The following is a 16495-nucleotide window of genomic DNA, read 5'->3' on the forward strand; positions in this document are numbered from 1 at the left end:
AAGAATTTTTATATGTATATCAAAAAATATGAGTACTAGATCGATTGTAAACTTAAGGGGAAAAGTTTGATTTTTTTTTTTCTTTTTGAAGAACTATATTGTTTTTATGTTTTCTTAATGGTCTCCAATTCCACATCCTAGAATTAAAGATTTATATGAATGAAGCATATAGTATCTCTGCTTTGAGTTTTTCAATGTCACTTAATAAAAATCAGATGCTTAAATATTCAATTGATTAATTTTATTACTCAGAATTTTGCGGTATCTGATAGCTGATTTTTTATTTGAATGTAAAATGTTAGGCAATAAATTTCACTCCTATATCTTTCTTGATAGAGACATTCAGTTTACTATTTGTATTTCATTCTTTTCCTGATTATTCCCCTTTATTCTGTAATTCCTAATTCCCATGCGTCACACACCATCTTCTCACTCATGATTGGAGTTTTCACTAATGCTTTCCCCTTCAAACATTTTTTCTACATTTCCTCAATTTAATTACTATTTTAAGACTTCATTTGTATGCTTTCTTCTTAGTAATATGTACCTTGATTCTCTTGAGAATGTTAATTTTATGCTTTATTTTTGTAAATAGAAATACCTTTTTATTTATTGAAAGACATAGTGTTTAAAATTATATCAGGATGGAGTTGAAAAACTCCCAGATCAGAAGCAAAACCATGTACAAATGTTGATTTTCATAATGGAAATAACTGCATGATTACAATAATACAATAATTAATTTCAAAAATTTCATTATAACAAAAATTTACCAAAACTAAATGAAATTAAATTAGCTCAATCCTCCTCCACCTACAGAGAATCAAAAATAACTTTGGGCACATGATTTTTTAATAGACACAGTTGTGCACTCACTCATATGCACACACTCAGGAGAAAAAATATGGGTTAACTATATATTCTATTAGTTAGCTTGCCATGAAGTTATATCACAATTAGTGATTATGTCATGGGTAACTTCTTAGAGATACTCATCATCATTCATAACTATTGTGTAATACTTTATATGTCATGATTTATCCAGATCTTTGCTGATAAATATTTTGTTTCTCTCGGTATTATATAAGAAGTTATGATGGCCATCTTAGCTATTTGTGCACTTACAAAATTACTTAAAATAAATTTATAAATGTAGAAATGTCATTTCAGTGGTGACCTGTTTTATTAAATTTTGAAAATTCTTGTCATATTAGCCTCTAAAAGATTACTGTCAGTTATAGTCTCACTGAGAGTGTATGGGTATCTCTTTCTCTGTATTTTTGAATTCTTTAACTTTATTCAGTTTGATAGACAATAGATGATCATTTCCCTGGCTCTCATCATCACTTGTGAAATAATTATTAGTCATTTTTTTTGTCAATACCTATTTTTTATTCTTTGTTTTTTAAAATTACTTTTGAGTATTCTTTGTGCTTTTTATTGCTTTTGAGTATTCTTTTTTTTTTTTTTGAGTACAGTCATGTTTTAAATTTTAGAGCAAATATTGAGTACATACCATGTACTGGGGGAAAAGTAGTATCCAAACTCAGTCACTTCCTATTCTGGAACATACGGCATACAGGGAAGTCAAAGAATCCATCAAATGATCAGCATAACTTGGAAGGAGAAGTGTTCTGCCATTGCCTTCACTGAGTGAAAGAAGCACAACTTCTGTAGATGATAAAAAGTATGATTCTATCAGGTTGTATTTATCAATATAGATGTGCTTACACAGGATTTGGGTTTAATATATTGGCACTTAAGGAGTGGCATTGATAATCTACCAGGTAGTTCAGTTGAAGTCTGGACTTGATTTTACAATAGAGATTTGGGTAGGGGAAGGAAGACTTTTGGCTCTGGGAGATGGAATGTTGCAGTTGATAATGTGCAGCCTTCTCAGGTATCCCTTAACTAAACCCTATAAAAACAAGGGGACCATCTTTCAATTAACTGGTCAGTAAGCACCATGATTCCCTAGGAAAGTTTGCTGTGGCTTGCCTCCCTAGGCTGAAGATGAGTGGGGAGGGATGTGCTTCTATGGAATTGTGTTGCCTGGTTGCAAAGACATAATGGAAACCTGGAAAATGGTAGAGACCAGGTGTTGTCATATAGTTATGGAAATATTCTGCTGGAAAAATATCAAAACATTGGGCAGCAAATAGTAATTATTAGAATATTTCAATTCAAAGAGATTTCAGTTGCCAATTGGGGCATGTTAAAATGGACAAGTCATATAGCCTATAGTTTTACCTTTAAAGAAGAAAATTTCTTTCTGATATGCAGAGATCTAACTTGGGTCACCATATTAGTTCAATTTTATGATGCCACCAGACCTAAACCAGTCCACAGATCTGGAACCCCTTAACTGAGGAAGAAGCTGGGTCCCTAAGGTAGCCTGAAATGTAGCCATAATGTATGCTCTATATCTTACTCTAAGACCCCACTAGTTGAACTTATGGCTACTTACCAGGATTAGTGTGCAGTAAAGAAAGGAAATGCACAGAAAATCAAAGGGATCATTTTGAATTGACAGTTTCTCCTGAGGACATAAGTGCTACCATAGTCCACCTGTTGGTGTTGAAGGCTTAAGAAGATGAGGTGGTAGAGGAGTTTTATCCTGATTCTATCTCATAGAGGATATGTTAGGAGTGTGAACCTATTATATAGCTATTTTTCTAGAACTGAATATATATTGGGGGTGGATAGTAATGGAAAGAATCCCTACATTGACCTGTGGCTTGAAGATTGTTATAGTAGTATATAAGTAGAAAATCCTAGAATTTCTTCCCCACCCCAATATTCCATACGAAATTCCTGAAGCAATACTAGGTTTCTGGGAATTGTAGAGTTTAATGTCATCATCAAATATTTGGAAGATGCATAAATACTGCTTTATAGCAATTTTTCACATGTAACTTGCTTACTTGGCGCAAAAGCCAATGGTTTGGGTAAATGCCAACTTGGTCAGATGATGAGAATACCAATCACAATTGCTTTTTGGATTTTGTGCCTTTACTGGAGAAAAACAGCATGTTCCTCTGACTGGGGAACAGCCACTGAACTTCCTCAGAGCATAAACTCTTCCTGTGAGCAGGGCAGTCAGTTACTTAGCTACTCAACCTTGCCATTGTAGCATGAAAACTGTCATAGGCAACGCATGAATGAACAAGTGTGGCTGTGTTCCAGTCAAACTCTATTTATGAACACAGACATTTTGCTACAGGAAAACAGTAGGGTCTCCTTTGCTGATTCCTGACTTAGTAGATGTATTGTTTTCTATTTATAACAAAATAGATAATCAGAAATAAAAAATTTTTCCCATGTGGCAGGGGTAACAGTATGTCCTTTGAATCTCACTCCCATCCACATAACTCTCCTGCTTTCTAGCATTATGTAGTCTGAAAAGACCTTGATAGTGCACAGAGATGATGCTTGCATGTTGGATTGGTGGCATGGTGCTAAGAGGAGCTATTGAGCAGGAAGTGTCTGTTGTAGGATAATCAGTCATGACAGGTCAGTGATTTGTCCTCATGTGAAAACTGCATATTTTAGATATGGATTTGCTTTTTCTGATTACAATGTGTCTATCGACAGGAGACTTCTTTATCACCATGGTATCCCCATACAACATTGCCTCAGACCATGGGACTGATTCTATTATAAGAGTTCTAGTTAATACCCATGAACTTGCCAAGTGTCACATTGTTCAGAAGCAGCTGGCTTGATAGTTTCATGGAATGGCCTATTAAAGGTTCATTATAGTTCTGGCTGGGAGACCATATCTCATGAGGTCGGGTAGGTTTTCCTATAGGGGGTGTATATTCCATAAATCTCATCATGCTTCTAATAAGTCAGAAGCTGAGACTACTCCTGGTCTTTGGGGCTAGTCATCACTGAATTAAAAATCACTATACTGGTCACTAAAAGGTTCACTATACTGGGCTTGTCTGTTGAGCACAATTACCAAAGAAACCATTGTGCCTCTGCTACATAACCAAGAGAAAATGGACTGTACCTGGAACCCAGGAGTTCGCTATGACATGGATTAAGGTTCTATGTACAATAAGAAGGTTCAATGGGAAACTGGAAACCCAGTGAAGAGAGGGCTTTTATGACCTTGTGTCCTTTGAGAATAAATACTTGGGTTATTATACCAAGCTTTAAAATAGTAAGATGAACTTGGAAAAGTTGATGGAGGAAGGAAGCTATTATAATTAAATCAATTTGGTCTTCAAAATCACCTACAAAAATGGAGACCATAGCAGCTCAGTATTGTGTTGAATAATTGTCTTTTTCATCACCCCTTTTCTTGCTACTTATATAAAGTATATTAGTGGTGCCAAACATAATGTAGGATTTAATTAGGAGCATTAACTAAATTGAGATCTCCTTATGATGCCCAATAGTTATAGAACTTGTTTTCTCTAGGTTTCAATGGATATTTTTCTTTAACAAAAATAGTGTGAAGAGACAAATGTATGCTTAAATGGAAAAGATATAGACTATGTGGCCATTCTGAGAAATTCCCTCAAAATCCATTCTTGGCCTTTCCTGCTTTACTCTGTGCTCCAGAAGCTGGCCTTGCTCTCTGGCTTCCAGTTGGGTTTGGCCAATTGGAGACACTAAGAGGATATTGGAGGGTGGGAATAGAGATGGGGAAGTACTGGTTCAATCTCTTGTGGGTGTGCTGTGGCTTTATAGCAGTTACATCCTGTCCTCAAAAACACTTCTCAGATGGTCTTTTACACAGTCATTGCTTTCAGTGTTTGTTTGTTTCCTAAGGTTCTCTTTTTCTTTCTCTTCAAACCTAGAGTTGATACCAGCTCTCCACTATTTTTAGCAAATGAGTCTTTCAATATCACTTATTCCCTTAACTTTACCACTTAATTATAAGTTGGTCCCTTCATTTGATCCTCTAAATGACCCTTTTAAGTATTCTTTTTCTAGCCATGCTCCAGTCCTGGTACAAATGGATATAAAAATGCTTTCTAAGAGACCAAAAAAATGAGTTATGACCTAGAAAATGGGCTGAAAAAATGGGGATAGAAAATAGGTTGGACAAGGGATATGTGATGGAGAATGTGGTGCTCATGGAGCTGAAGGAAAGTGTGCACAGCTGACCTTACAGAGGAAGGGAGAGTATTGTAGCACAAGAGAGAAATTGCATCAGGGGCCTGGGAAAGAGAGACAAGCCTGTGAAGAAGATGAAGCATGGTGCACATGTAGGAGGAAGACTGGTATGAGTTAGAAAAACCAGTGAAGGATAATGCCTTCTCTAAGGAAATGAGATCAGCAGTATGGTTTCTGTGGAGAAATCAAGATGAGGGCTTGTTTTGATACAATATTATTTTGTCTTTTTTATTTGTTTTAATTAGTTACACATGACAGTACAATCACCTTGACATATCATACATTTGAATAAGATGGGATATAATTTCTCATTTTTCTGAGTGTACAGGTTGTAGAATCATATTGGTCAATATATTTTTTGGCCCCCAAATATTATGTATATGTGATTGATGATAAGAGTGTATGTGTTGTGTGTGTATGTAGATGTTTTTCTTCTCATGATAGGTTTTATATATTAAACAGATAAAAAAAAGAGCCTACATAAAATTTATATAGTTGATGAACAAAAAATTGTAACTGCCTGTGAATCTTTTACTAGGTTAAAAAACAGATTACCACGATCATTCCCCTGGACTACCCTTTTCTTTCCCCATCCTCTTCCTTCTTTTCTAGTATCATCTCTAACATGAGTTTTGTGATTTCTGATTGCTTTTACTCCCCATAATTTAATTATATATATGTTAATCTTGCCTATATTTGAACATTAGGTAAAAGGAATTATGGTGGAAGTATTCTTTTGATTTTCTTATTTCACTCAATCTTGTGCTACTGAGATTATCAACCATGACGATGTGCATAGTCGTATTTCTTTCATTTTCACTGCTTTAGAGTGTACCATGACATGAATATACAGTGCTGTTTCCTGTTTGAATGTTGATGATTATTTGGGACTTTTCCTGTTTTTTTTTTATCCAGGACAAATGATGCTGTTATGAATTTTCTTGTACAGTTCTTCTCTGAACAGACATCTAGGGGTGTCCATCCCTGGGAGGGAAATAATGGGGCCATCACTGTGCATGCCCTCCACTTTGCTCTACAGCTAAAGCTGAATTATTTTGCAAAGTATTGTGCTCCCACCTGAAATGTTTTGATCACTTTCCATTATCAACAACATGGGAAGTTGCTGGGTTAAAACATTTTTGCCAATCTGATAGAGACAATATCGTATGCTTCATTTGTGTAGCTCTCACTATAGATGACACTGTGCATCTTTTTATGTGTTCCTTCGCTATTCAACTTAGTAGAGAGCTTTAAATATCCAAGTTTTCGTGTTATTGATTTTCTAGCTTGATTTCATTTCAAAAGCTTATTCCCTCCCTTTCTTTCTTCTTTCACTCCCCCTCTCTCTGTCTTGCTTTCTTTTTCTTTCGGCTCTCAGGCTCTCAGGCCAAAAATCCTTTTGCTTTACCATGGAAACGGGGCCTCACAGTGAGACATCTCCTTTCCCTGACTGGCTCATATTCTTCTTAACTCTTGCTCTTTAAGTTTGGTGGATTCTGATTGGTGTTTTTCAGAACTTCCTTCATGGATTTCTTCAACACTGCTGTACTCCTTGGGAAAAATAGTAGAATTTGGGTAGCTTACATTCTTTTGGTCTATTTCTATTGCTGGCATTTGGCTATTTCTGGAAACTAATCATTATAATCTATAGTATGAGATTGGGACTACCTTCTAGTTTTAGAAGAAATATATTTAGAAATATTTTCTTCCATCTTACTATTTCCCTTTCTTCTCTTCCTACATTTTACCCCATATAATATTCAAGCCTGGAGAGAGGCAATCTCTAGGAGGATGGAGAGACTAGTAATCTTGGACTTCTACACCATTTTCATCCCCAGAAAACTTCTTCAGTTTTCAAAAGCTCTGAATAGTAATTTTTGGTTTAGTACTACTTCAGAAGTAAGTTAAGCATCTGAAAGTAAATTACTGTGTAGTATAAATTCACCAGGATGGTTGTCTCCTTCAGGTGTCGTTGTGAATTATTCATTTCCTATTTTTCATAATGTGTAAATATTATTGACAGTGACTATAATACATTTAGTGTGTATAGAATGTACAATGTATCTGTGTTTATCTTTCTCATTTTAAAGAGTTAGTTTCTTTTAAAAGTCTTGTGATCAAGATTCTTTCTTTTTAAGGGATTATTGAAGAAAATAGTCTGTAGAGTAATTTTTTAAATAACAATGTTTAACACTTTCACACCATATGCCTTAAACTATTGACTATGTAGATAAATATCAAAGCAGATTAGGTAAGGTCATTTTTCCCTAAAAATGATGAATTTACATCCTAAGAGAGGGAAAGATATAGTGATTTAAAAATTTGGTTGCATTAATTATGCATATTGCTTTTATTTTTGTAGATTCATTGGAAGAATGTGAAGTACAAACAACTCTAAAAATTTGGAGAGAACCACTTAATATTGAATTTAAAGAAGATAGTCTATCCTATATGGAAAAATTATGGCTCAAAAAGCACAGGAGGTATTTTCTAAATTTTTAATATTGCTGTTAGGATATACAAAGGTTATTTATGTTTCTTGCTTGTTACATGTCTTTCTGTAGCAATTTTATATGTGTGTTTTATATTTGCATAAATAATTTTAAAATAGTATTAGATCATAATGAAGTTTCTACTGTTCCAATAAAAATTCTAATTATATGTATGTATATAATGAATTTTTTATTTAGAATTTGCCTTGAGAAATGGAAATGCATATTTGCGAAAAAGGCACAAATACAGCATAGAGTTTAAGAATAATAGCAATAATAATAAGTAGTGCAGTAAGTACAAGATTACTTTGAAAAGATGTTGCTGTTAGTTTTTTTTTTAACATTAGCATAAATATCTGAAGCTCTTTTCAGAGTACGCTATTAAGTTATTTGGACTTTAATTCTATAATTTTCTTAATATTAACCAAAGGCATTTATTTCAAAGACTATTTTCAAATACACCATTTCATAAATTGTTTAAAAATTAAACTATTAAAATGTTAAACCAAAATGATGAATGAGTGCATGTTATAGTCACTTGTAATTTTGCCATCATATAAAGATCGTCAGATTTTAGAAGTTCATTTAAAGGTTGTAAGGTCATTTTTCCCTAGAACAGAGCTATTCACACTTCATTGTTCGTACCAATTGCCTAGACACTGTGAGAAAATATAAATTCTTCTTTAGTAGGTCTGAAGGTGGGGCCTGAGATTCTGCACTTCTGAATTTCTGCTTGCTCCCAAATGATGCAGATGTGGATGATGTGTAGGTATCTAGGCCACATTTTGAGGAGCAAGGTGATGGAGGAGCCCTCTAGAATGCAGCAGAGGTGTGCTGATCAAATCCATGCTTCACCTTCAAACACAGTTGCCCGTATCTGGAATATTCTGCCTGTTATATTTCCTAGTGAGTCATAATCTGTCTCCAGCTAATTTTGTTACCTACTTTTCTTTCTTTCTTTCTTTCTTTCTTTCTTTCTTTCTTTCTTTCTTTCTTTCTTTCTTTCTTTCTTTCTTTCTCTCTTTCTCTCTTTCTCTCTTTCTTTACTGGGAACTGAATTTAGGGACACTCAACCACTAAGTCACATACCTCAGCCCTACTTTGTATTTTTGCAGACTTAAATTAGTCTTTTATTAATAGAGTGATATTTGTAACACACTTACCCTTCAACTCTTTCTAATGTTGCAGGTGTTTCCTCTTTTAATTTTGAATTAAGACATACAGATGAAGTATATAGTACGTCTTAGCTATCTTTCATCTAGCTTCCTTAATGGTAACACATCTTATATAACCATGTGAATTTATTAAAACGAATAAATAAACATTGGTGCAATATTATTGAGTACAGTATAGATTTTACTTGGATTTTATTCTTATCTTCATTGATCCTGCTCTCGTATCCAATCACAGTGCTTACATTTTACTTTTTGTTGTATCCTCTTATGCATATCCTCTCTAGAATGCAGCAGAGGTGTGCTGATCAACTCCATGCTTCACCGTCTTTCCCAGTGTCCCCTGTCTTTTGTGACCTTGATTCATTTGAAGAGTACTTGTCATTTGTTTCACAGAATGTTCTCCATAGGAGTTCTAGTCATGGTACTTGTTTTGTAGATTTATATCTAATACAGTTATTATTTATTTTGTGACTCCAATTATTTCTACTTTGGACATTAAGGGCTCTCTCAAGTCTACTCCTCTATCCTTTAGACATGACCTCATCCTTTCTTGTTTGTTCTTGGTTAATTTGCTTTGAGTATCTTTTTCTTTTTCTGGCACTTGATTTTCCTGTCATAGCCCAGGAGCCACTTATCCAAAGAAATGTCACTCCTTTTATTGGATAATGGGTTCAGAAACCAAGACCTGAACTCTAGGCTCATTACTGCTCAGGTGTCACAAATTCTAGACCTTCTCTGAGAAAGGCTTTTCCAAGCTAGGACACACTAATACAGTATACACACACATCTAAATTAAGCTCTGTACCTGTCTATTTGGATGTCTATTAAACTAGACTGACTTCACACTCTTCTACCACTGACTTCAAATCAGCATTGCATAGTTCATTTATCATTTTTCCTTCACTTATTTGAGATTCCTTTTACCTATAATGAGAAACCTGGCTTTAATTATGTATAATGTAAATTAATTTATTACTCAAAATTGTTGATATCACTGTGAGAAACAAATTTACTGAATGCAGTCTTGTGAAGAATGCTTTTCATCTTTAGCCTGCATTGTCCATTAGCATACTGTTTCCCAGCAGTACTTAAACTCATTTCTTTCTTACCACCTTTTGGGTGTTTATGCCTTTCTTTGGGCCTGCCAATATTCTGGTTGACTTTTAAAATTTGGATATATTAAATTTAGAGTGTATAGTACTATTTTTTTTTTAAATCAATGCATAGAGTCAGATGCCTACTAAAACAACGAACTGAGCAAGACCATCATCTCCCAAATTACAATATGCTCTTCCTTTGAGTCAAAGTTCCTTCATCTTCAATCATTGGTCTGTTTTTCATTCTTACAAATTTATATTTTTCCAAAGGTCATATAAATGAAATAATATACTATGTCACCTTTGTGTCCCTCATTTAGCAAAATGCATTTAAAATTCATCCATGTTCTTGTGTAAATCAATGTTCGTTCCTTTCCATTGTGGAGTAGTTGTACATCATTGTGATTTAGCAGAATTTATCTATTCATGTGTTAAAGAACACCTTGCTGGCTTCCAGTTTGGGGTAATTATGACTAGATTTTAAATAAATATGTATACACATTTTTGTGGGTATATATTTTTAATTCCCTGGATAAACACCTGAGACTGGGAATGACTGGATTCTATGTTAAGTACCTGTTTATCTTTGTAAGAAACTACTAAACTTTTCTAATACAAATGGTAATTCACATTTCATATAGAAATGTTATAAGAGTTGCAGTTGCCCCCAATTTTTTCCAGCATCTGGTATTTTCAGTTTTCTTTTGGGTACCATTTTAAGATACGTAGTTGATCTTGTTATGGTTTGTATGCTAGATTTTTAAATCTATTCATTTACTATTCTAGTTATTCCTAGTTATGTTATAATGTATAATGTATAATGTTCAGGCTGTCTTTACCATTTTCAAGTGTGATAGTCACAGCAGCTATTCAGATGTGATACTCAATAGTCCAGATTAGCAATTAGTATAATACTAAGAAGTAATTTCAAAGTGGCCTATTTTTTTTGTTACCTTGTAATATCAGGTCATATTGAATTTTTTATGAAATAAATAAAGCAAAATTTTATTATAAAATGACCAATTATTTTTTTCTTAGACACATATGGGAATCCTTAATCATAGGCATATCATATACTGAATATTAAATGTTGGCCATTTTCCTTAGCAAAAAAGCACATTTAGTGAACCTATTCAGCCTATCCATTGGAGTCTTAGTTATTTACTTGTTGTTATTGTTGTTGTTTTGATCTGGGTTGTTACCATGGTGTTCAGACTGGTCTAAAATGCCTGAGCTCAAGAGCATCTCTAGCCTCAACCTTCTGAGTAGCTGGGACTGATTATAAGTGCATGTCACAACACCAATTGATTCTTGAGCAAATGCCTTAGGTATTAGTTGTGGATGTCAGTGTAAGCGGTCCATGTGGAATTCACAAGTTTACAAGGCATTTTTGATGATGTGTTTCAGAAGTTTCCCATTTTTATAGCAATAACCATGGTTTCAACTTTACTTTTACCTATTGTCATGTTTTATAATAGGCTTGTAAATACATGTTCTGTTGCATTTTGTTTTCATATTTCTTTTCTGACCTGGATAATAGCATAGTTTTGAATTTTATATCTAAATAATACATGGATGATGATAGATATCCCCCTTCTCAGTTTTAGTGAAGTATAATTAGCAAGTAAAAGTTAATACTTAAAGTGTACACCATGGTATTTTGGCATATATACATAGTGTACAATCAAGCTAATTAGCATACTTGTCACTCAACATAGTTATCATTTTTGTGTGTGTGCTGAGAATACCTAAAATCTACTATTAACTATATTCATTATGGTCTGTATTAGATCTTCAGAACTTTCTTATCCTGTGTAATGGAAACTTTGTATGCTTTGATGGAGATGTCCCCAGGTCTCCCAAATCTCCACCCCTGGTAACCACCATTTCACTCTCTGCTTTTATGATTACACTTTTTGAGATTCCACATTGCTGAACTGAAATAAATTCACCTTAAACCAGCTATTATACATAGTGAACTGTACACTAACTTGATGAGTAAACTAACAGTACCCTAAAAATGTACTCTTATACAAAAGTGACTGTCTCAGCCAATCATAGCAATTGAACCTCCAGTCAATCAGAGAATGAAAGCTGCCCAAATAATACCATATCAGGTACATGCTAACTATAGCTAATCAGGGTGTTTCTGAAGGTCACTTCTTCTTCTCTGGCTGTAAGTATAACAGGGTTATACTTCTACCAGAATGTGGTAGAAGGTACATTCTGAACCATCTTTGATCTAGAATGCTTCCTGGTTATATAAACATTTTTTTCTAGCTTAAGTTAACTTTGTTAAGTTAATTGATCCCAGTTTTTCTTTTAACAAAATATAAGTGAGGTATAGTATTAGTCTTTCCAATTCTGGGCTTATTCACTTATCCTACTATCCTCCAAGATATGGATAAAACTCAAGTATCCATCATGGTGAATGAATAAGGAAAATAGCACACGTACACACACACACACACACACACACACACACATACACAGGAATATTACACAGACTTAAAACAGAAAGAAACACAACAATTTGTGATAACAGGATAACCATTTGTGTTTCTAATAGATTTTCAAATCTGTAAAACCTTCATGAAAGAGTGCAGAATCTTTGGTTTTTACTACTGATTCTAGGACCCAGCCCTAGAATCTAAAAAAAACAGTGTCTTTAAGAGAGGGTATGAGACTCAGCATTACCAAAAAAAGGTCCCTGGCCAGTCATTCTGATATAAACAGTCTTAATGGATTCACAAATGTTTACCTAACTGAATTGATCAATGCTCAGTAAATATTACTAAATTTTAAAATTGGAAAATATGGTGAGGTGAGTTCTATTCTGAAGGATATTTCATACTTTATATGGCCTGACTTTCTTAAAAATGCATTATTGGTATGGTCTGAATATTGAGAATTCAGACTTACTTCTCTGGCTGTCTAGTTGTTTGTTCAGCAACAAATCACTTAAATTTACATGATCCAAGTTTTCTCATTTGTTAAATATTGAGTTCAGAATAAATTTATATGACCCATTCAGCTCTAATCCATCCTAAGTTTCTATAAATCCTTGATTTATAGGTCGTTATTCAGAATTAGAGAAGTTTTCACTTCATGAGAAAGTATCAGGATAACAGTATATTTTTGTGTATGTATGATGAGTTATTAGTTCAGTAGACTAATATCAAACTAGAGAGCAGTTTCTGGAGATCAGATGCCACTTTAACTTTACTATATACTCTTTAGTATGGATCTAAGAGACATCACCCTCACAGAATCTGTTAAAACGCAAAGCTGAGTTAACATAAATATTTTGTATTTATCTTATAGGTATATTACATATATTAGAAAATGCATGTAAACATAGACTACCAAAAGATTATAAAAATTTTCGTGCCTCTGCAAGTTGAAAAAAGAGGCAATAAAGCTATGAATATGGCTAGGAACTTGGGCATGAGGAAGCAGGTTGCTTGCATTCAAATTCCTCCTGTATATGTACTCCCTGGGTAACTCTGAACAATGGGATCACCATATTTGTCTTGATTTCATCATCTGTGAAATAATGATAATACAAGTGTTATATTTAATATAATACCTACTAAAATTTAATGTGTCAAAATCCAGAACAGAGACTGGTATATTTTAAGTTTGGTATTGGTACTAATTATCATTGGTTTGGTCCTGCCTTTTCCATGGGGTCCCCATGAACTTGCATCATCTGAAAGTGCTATTTGGCTATTCATATTCTTGGCTAAAAAATGACCTCTCACTCAGTAACCTAGGAATATCCTCCAGAAAAGGATCCATACTCCTGACCTCTGAGACTTCTGTGCCTCCTTTCCATTCATTTGGTAAGGGCTGCATCAATCCTTGTTGTTAATTAGGTAATAGATGCCACAGCTAGAGCACCTCACATTTTGTATCACAGGAGCCTACAGGTGTGGTGGGAATTTAGACAAATGCCCTCTTGTTTGCTCAGAACTCATCAACATACTGCCAAGGTTGTAAGATACAACATATACGTGTAAATTAACTTTGTAAAGAGCATGATAATGTTTCATGGACTCCATGTGGCTCTTGAGAAAATACTGACTTCCATCATAACTTTAATTTTCATCATGAACAACAACAACAAAAAAAAACAGTGGGATATGCAATTTAAAAATCCTGTGTGGTGTTCTTTCAACTTACAAGTTAGGATTTTGCTACACAGTCTTAATTTTAGTCTTAATTTTCTTCTGTGAATTAAAGGTTATTACCATTCTGGTTTTGTCATTATGGTTGTATACTCATGTGACAAAAAAGTCATCATCTTGTCTGGGGATGTTTTCACTGATGCATTTTAACCTTTCAGTGACATATTTTTTTGTTTGTAGAACTCCACAAGACCAGCAAAACTCACTTCCGGATACAATCCTACATCCATGTGGAACCTCTAGTGAAGCAGAGTGCTCTCGGAATGAAAATGATGAAGATAGCGATGATGGTCAGTTCAGCCTCAATGAGATCTTTTTAAAGTTATTATTTAACTTTACATACAGTGAGCATTAATTATAGTTATCTGCTTTTGTGAGGTGTCATTTATATGTAACCTTTGCTCTCCAGATCAAAATCACACACTGTCTTCTTTCCATTCTCTGGATTTACTTTGCTGTCATTTAAATAGTATGTTTAAAAATTGAATGCTGAGAAAATATTGTTTCACATAAGCTGGGAAAATTGACAGTATTTATGCCTTTGTGTGTCTAGTATTTTTATTGTTGATAATATTATTTCAAAAAAGAGATAATAATATGAGATATATTCTTTGATAATATTATTTATGAATCTTATTTTCTAGTTGAAGAGAATGAAGCACAACACTCAACTTTTTTTTTGCCAGTGGAAGAAGAAAACCTAGAAAGAGCTGAATCCTCTCTAAAGATAATAGAGTTGGATGATGTAAGTGCATAATGATCATTCACATTCCTTAACAAACAAAATCCATAGCATAAAGTTACATTGACATTATTATTTAAAAAATTTCTTTTATAGCAGAGTTTATAAAGAAGTTTACATGTGTTTGGATTTAATCTTGCTGATAAAAATGAAACAGTATAGTATTAAATGTAGAAAGTTAGTTTGTGAGCTAAATTGGCATTGCCATTTTTTTTAAGCCTTCAGAATAGGAAGTGAGAAAATATTTTACTATGTTAATTTACATAATGGAGTTTGGTGTTTGGTTAGCTTAATTCTTTATGTTTATTAGACATTTAAACAAAGATCAGTTTTGTTACATGGCATGTATTTAACCAAATTTAAGTTCAAATGTAGTTTCTAAAGAGTCATTTAGAGTTATTTTCAATTTTAAGGGGCTTATCATAATAATAACTTGCATACAACCTCAGGAATGCACCAGTAGAATTAAATACAGCCAGTGCTAGTCAAAGCTATAGCTCTAGACTGAAGGTTTAGAACGTGATGGCATCTCTGTATTTCTGACTCTGGTTATCCAGAAGCTGAGTATACCACTTGTTCTTCATATTTTCTTGCTATGGTTAGCACAGAAAATGAATGAATAGAATGAAGAAACATTACCTCTTTAAATACTGCTTTCTTCTTTAGGCAGTGGGATGAGAGTTTTGTGTTTTATTTTTTAAATTATTTTCTTTCCTGCCTAACACTATTTTAATTTCTCCTCAGATTAAGTTTAAGATATTGTAACCACACACACACACACATACACACACACACACACACACACACACACGTACTATTTACTAAATTGTTGGTGTACACAATAAGCTTATGACATGCCAGTCAGAAAACTAAAAACCTGTTAGCCACTAATCTACTTAGAAGTTGCTAGTTGCATAATAAAAAAATAGTTGTTATTGTTGGTTGAAGTGAATGACACTTCAAATGAGCTTAATAAAAAACAGTTGAGGCGGCTTGTTGGTGCATGACTATAATCTCAGAGGCTTGGGAGGCTGAGGCAGGAGGATCATGAGTTCAAAGTCAGCCTCTGCAAAAAGCAAGGTGCTAAGCAACTCAGTAAGACCCTGTTTCTAAATAAAATATAAAAAAGGGCTGGAGATGTGGCTCAGTGGTCGAGTGCTCCCGAGTTCAATCCCGGGTACCCAAAATAATAACAACAAAACAAAAACATTTAAATGTGTTTAGTCCTAAAATTCACAAGATACAGGATATAATTAGAGGATTAAGTATATAATTTGTAGAGTAACAATATTCCAAATATAACCTGTACTTAGCTGACTAATGTGTAAATAAAATTACTGAACATACTAATATTGTATTAATATTATTATTTAATAAGACTTATGAAGAGGAACTTGAAGAACCAGGAGACATTGTGCCTTATAAAGTTGAGTTAGCTAATTCAGACAGTCAACCAAGGTAAGATCTCTATAATTTGCTTTGGATGCTTATTAAAAACCAAACACACACAATAATCTATCTTTTGAGATGAGAAATGCGTGGTGATAAAACATGACATAAATGTTAATTTTCCTGAAGCCATGTTTAAATTTGTATACAATGATGCTAATATTTATCAACATTCAGCAGTAGAAAAGTGTCTGAAGGGTTGAGTTTGCACTCTTGCCTA

General features: G+C 33.8%; 1 protein-coding gene across 2 annotated transcripts in view; it reads left to right on the forward strand.

The window, feature by feature from the left end:
• Zbbx (zinc finger B-box domain containing) overlaps positions 1-16495 on the forward strand; it is a 123803-nt gene that overhangs the window by 52892 nt on the left and 54416 nt on the right. For both annotated transcript variants that reach the window (XM_076868296.2, XM_076868297.2), the window contains exons 9-12: positions 7493-7613; positions 14265-14374; positions 14729-14829; positions 16205-16284. In XM_076868296.2, coding sequence (XP_076724411.2) covers positions 7493-7613; positions 14265-14374; positions 14729-14829; positions 16205-16284 — 412 coding nt within the window. The remainder of the gene's footprint in view (positions 1-7492; positions 7614-14264; positions 14375-14728; positions 14830-16204; positions 16285-16495) is intronic.

The sequence above is a fragment of the Callospermophilus lateralis genome, chromosome 10 (assembly GCF_048772815.1).
Source record: "Callospermophilus lateralis isolate mCalLat2 chromosome 10, mCalLat2.hap1, whole genome shotgun sequence".
Taxonomy (NCBI): Eukaryota; Metazoa; Chordata; class Mammalia; order Rodentia; family Sciuridae; genus Callospermophilus; species Callospermophilus lateralis.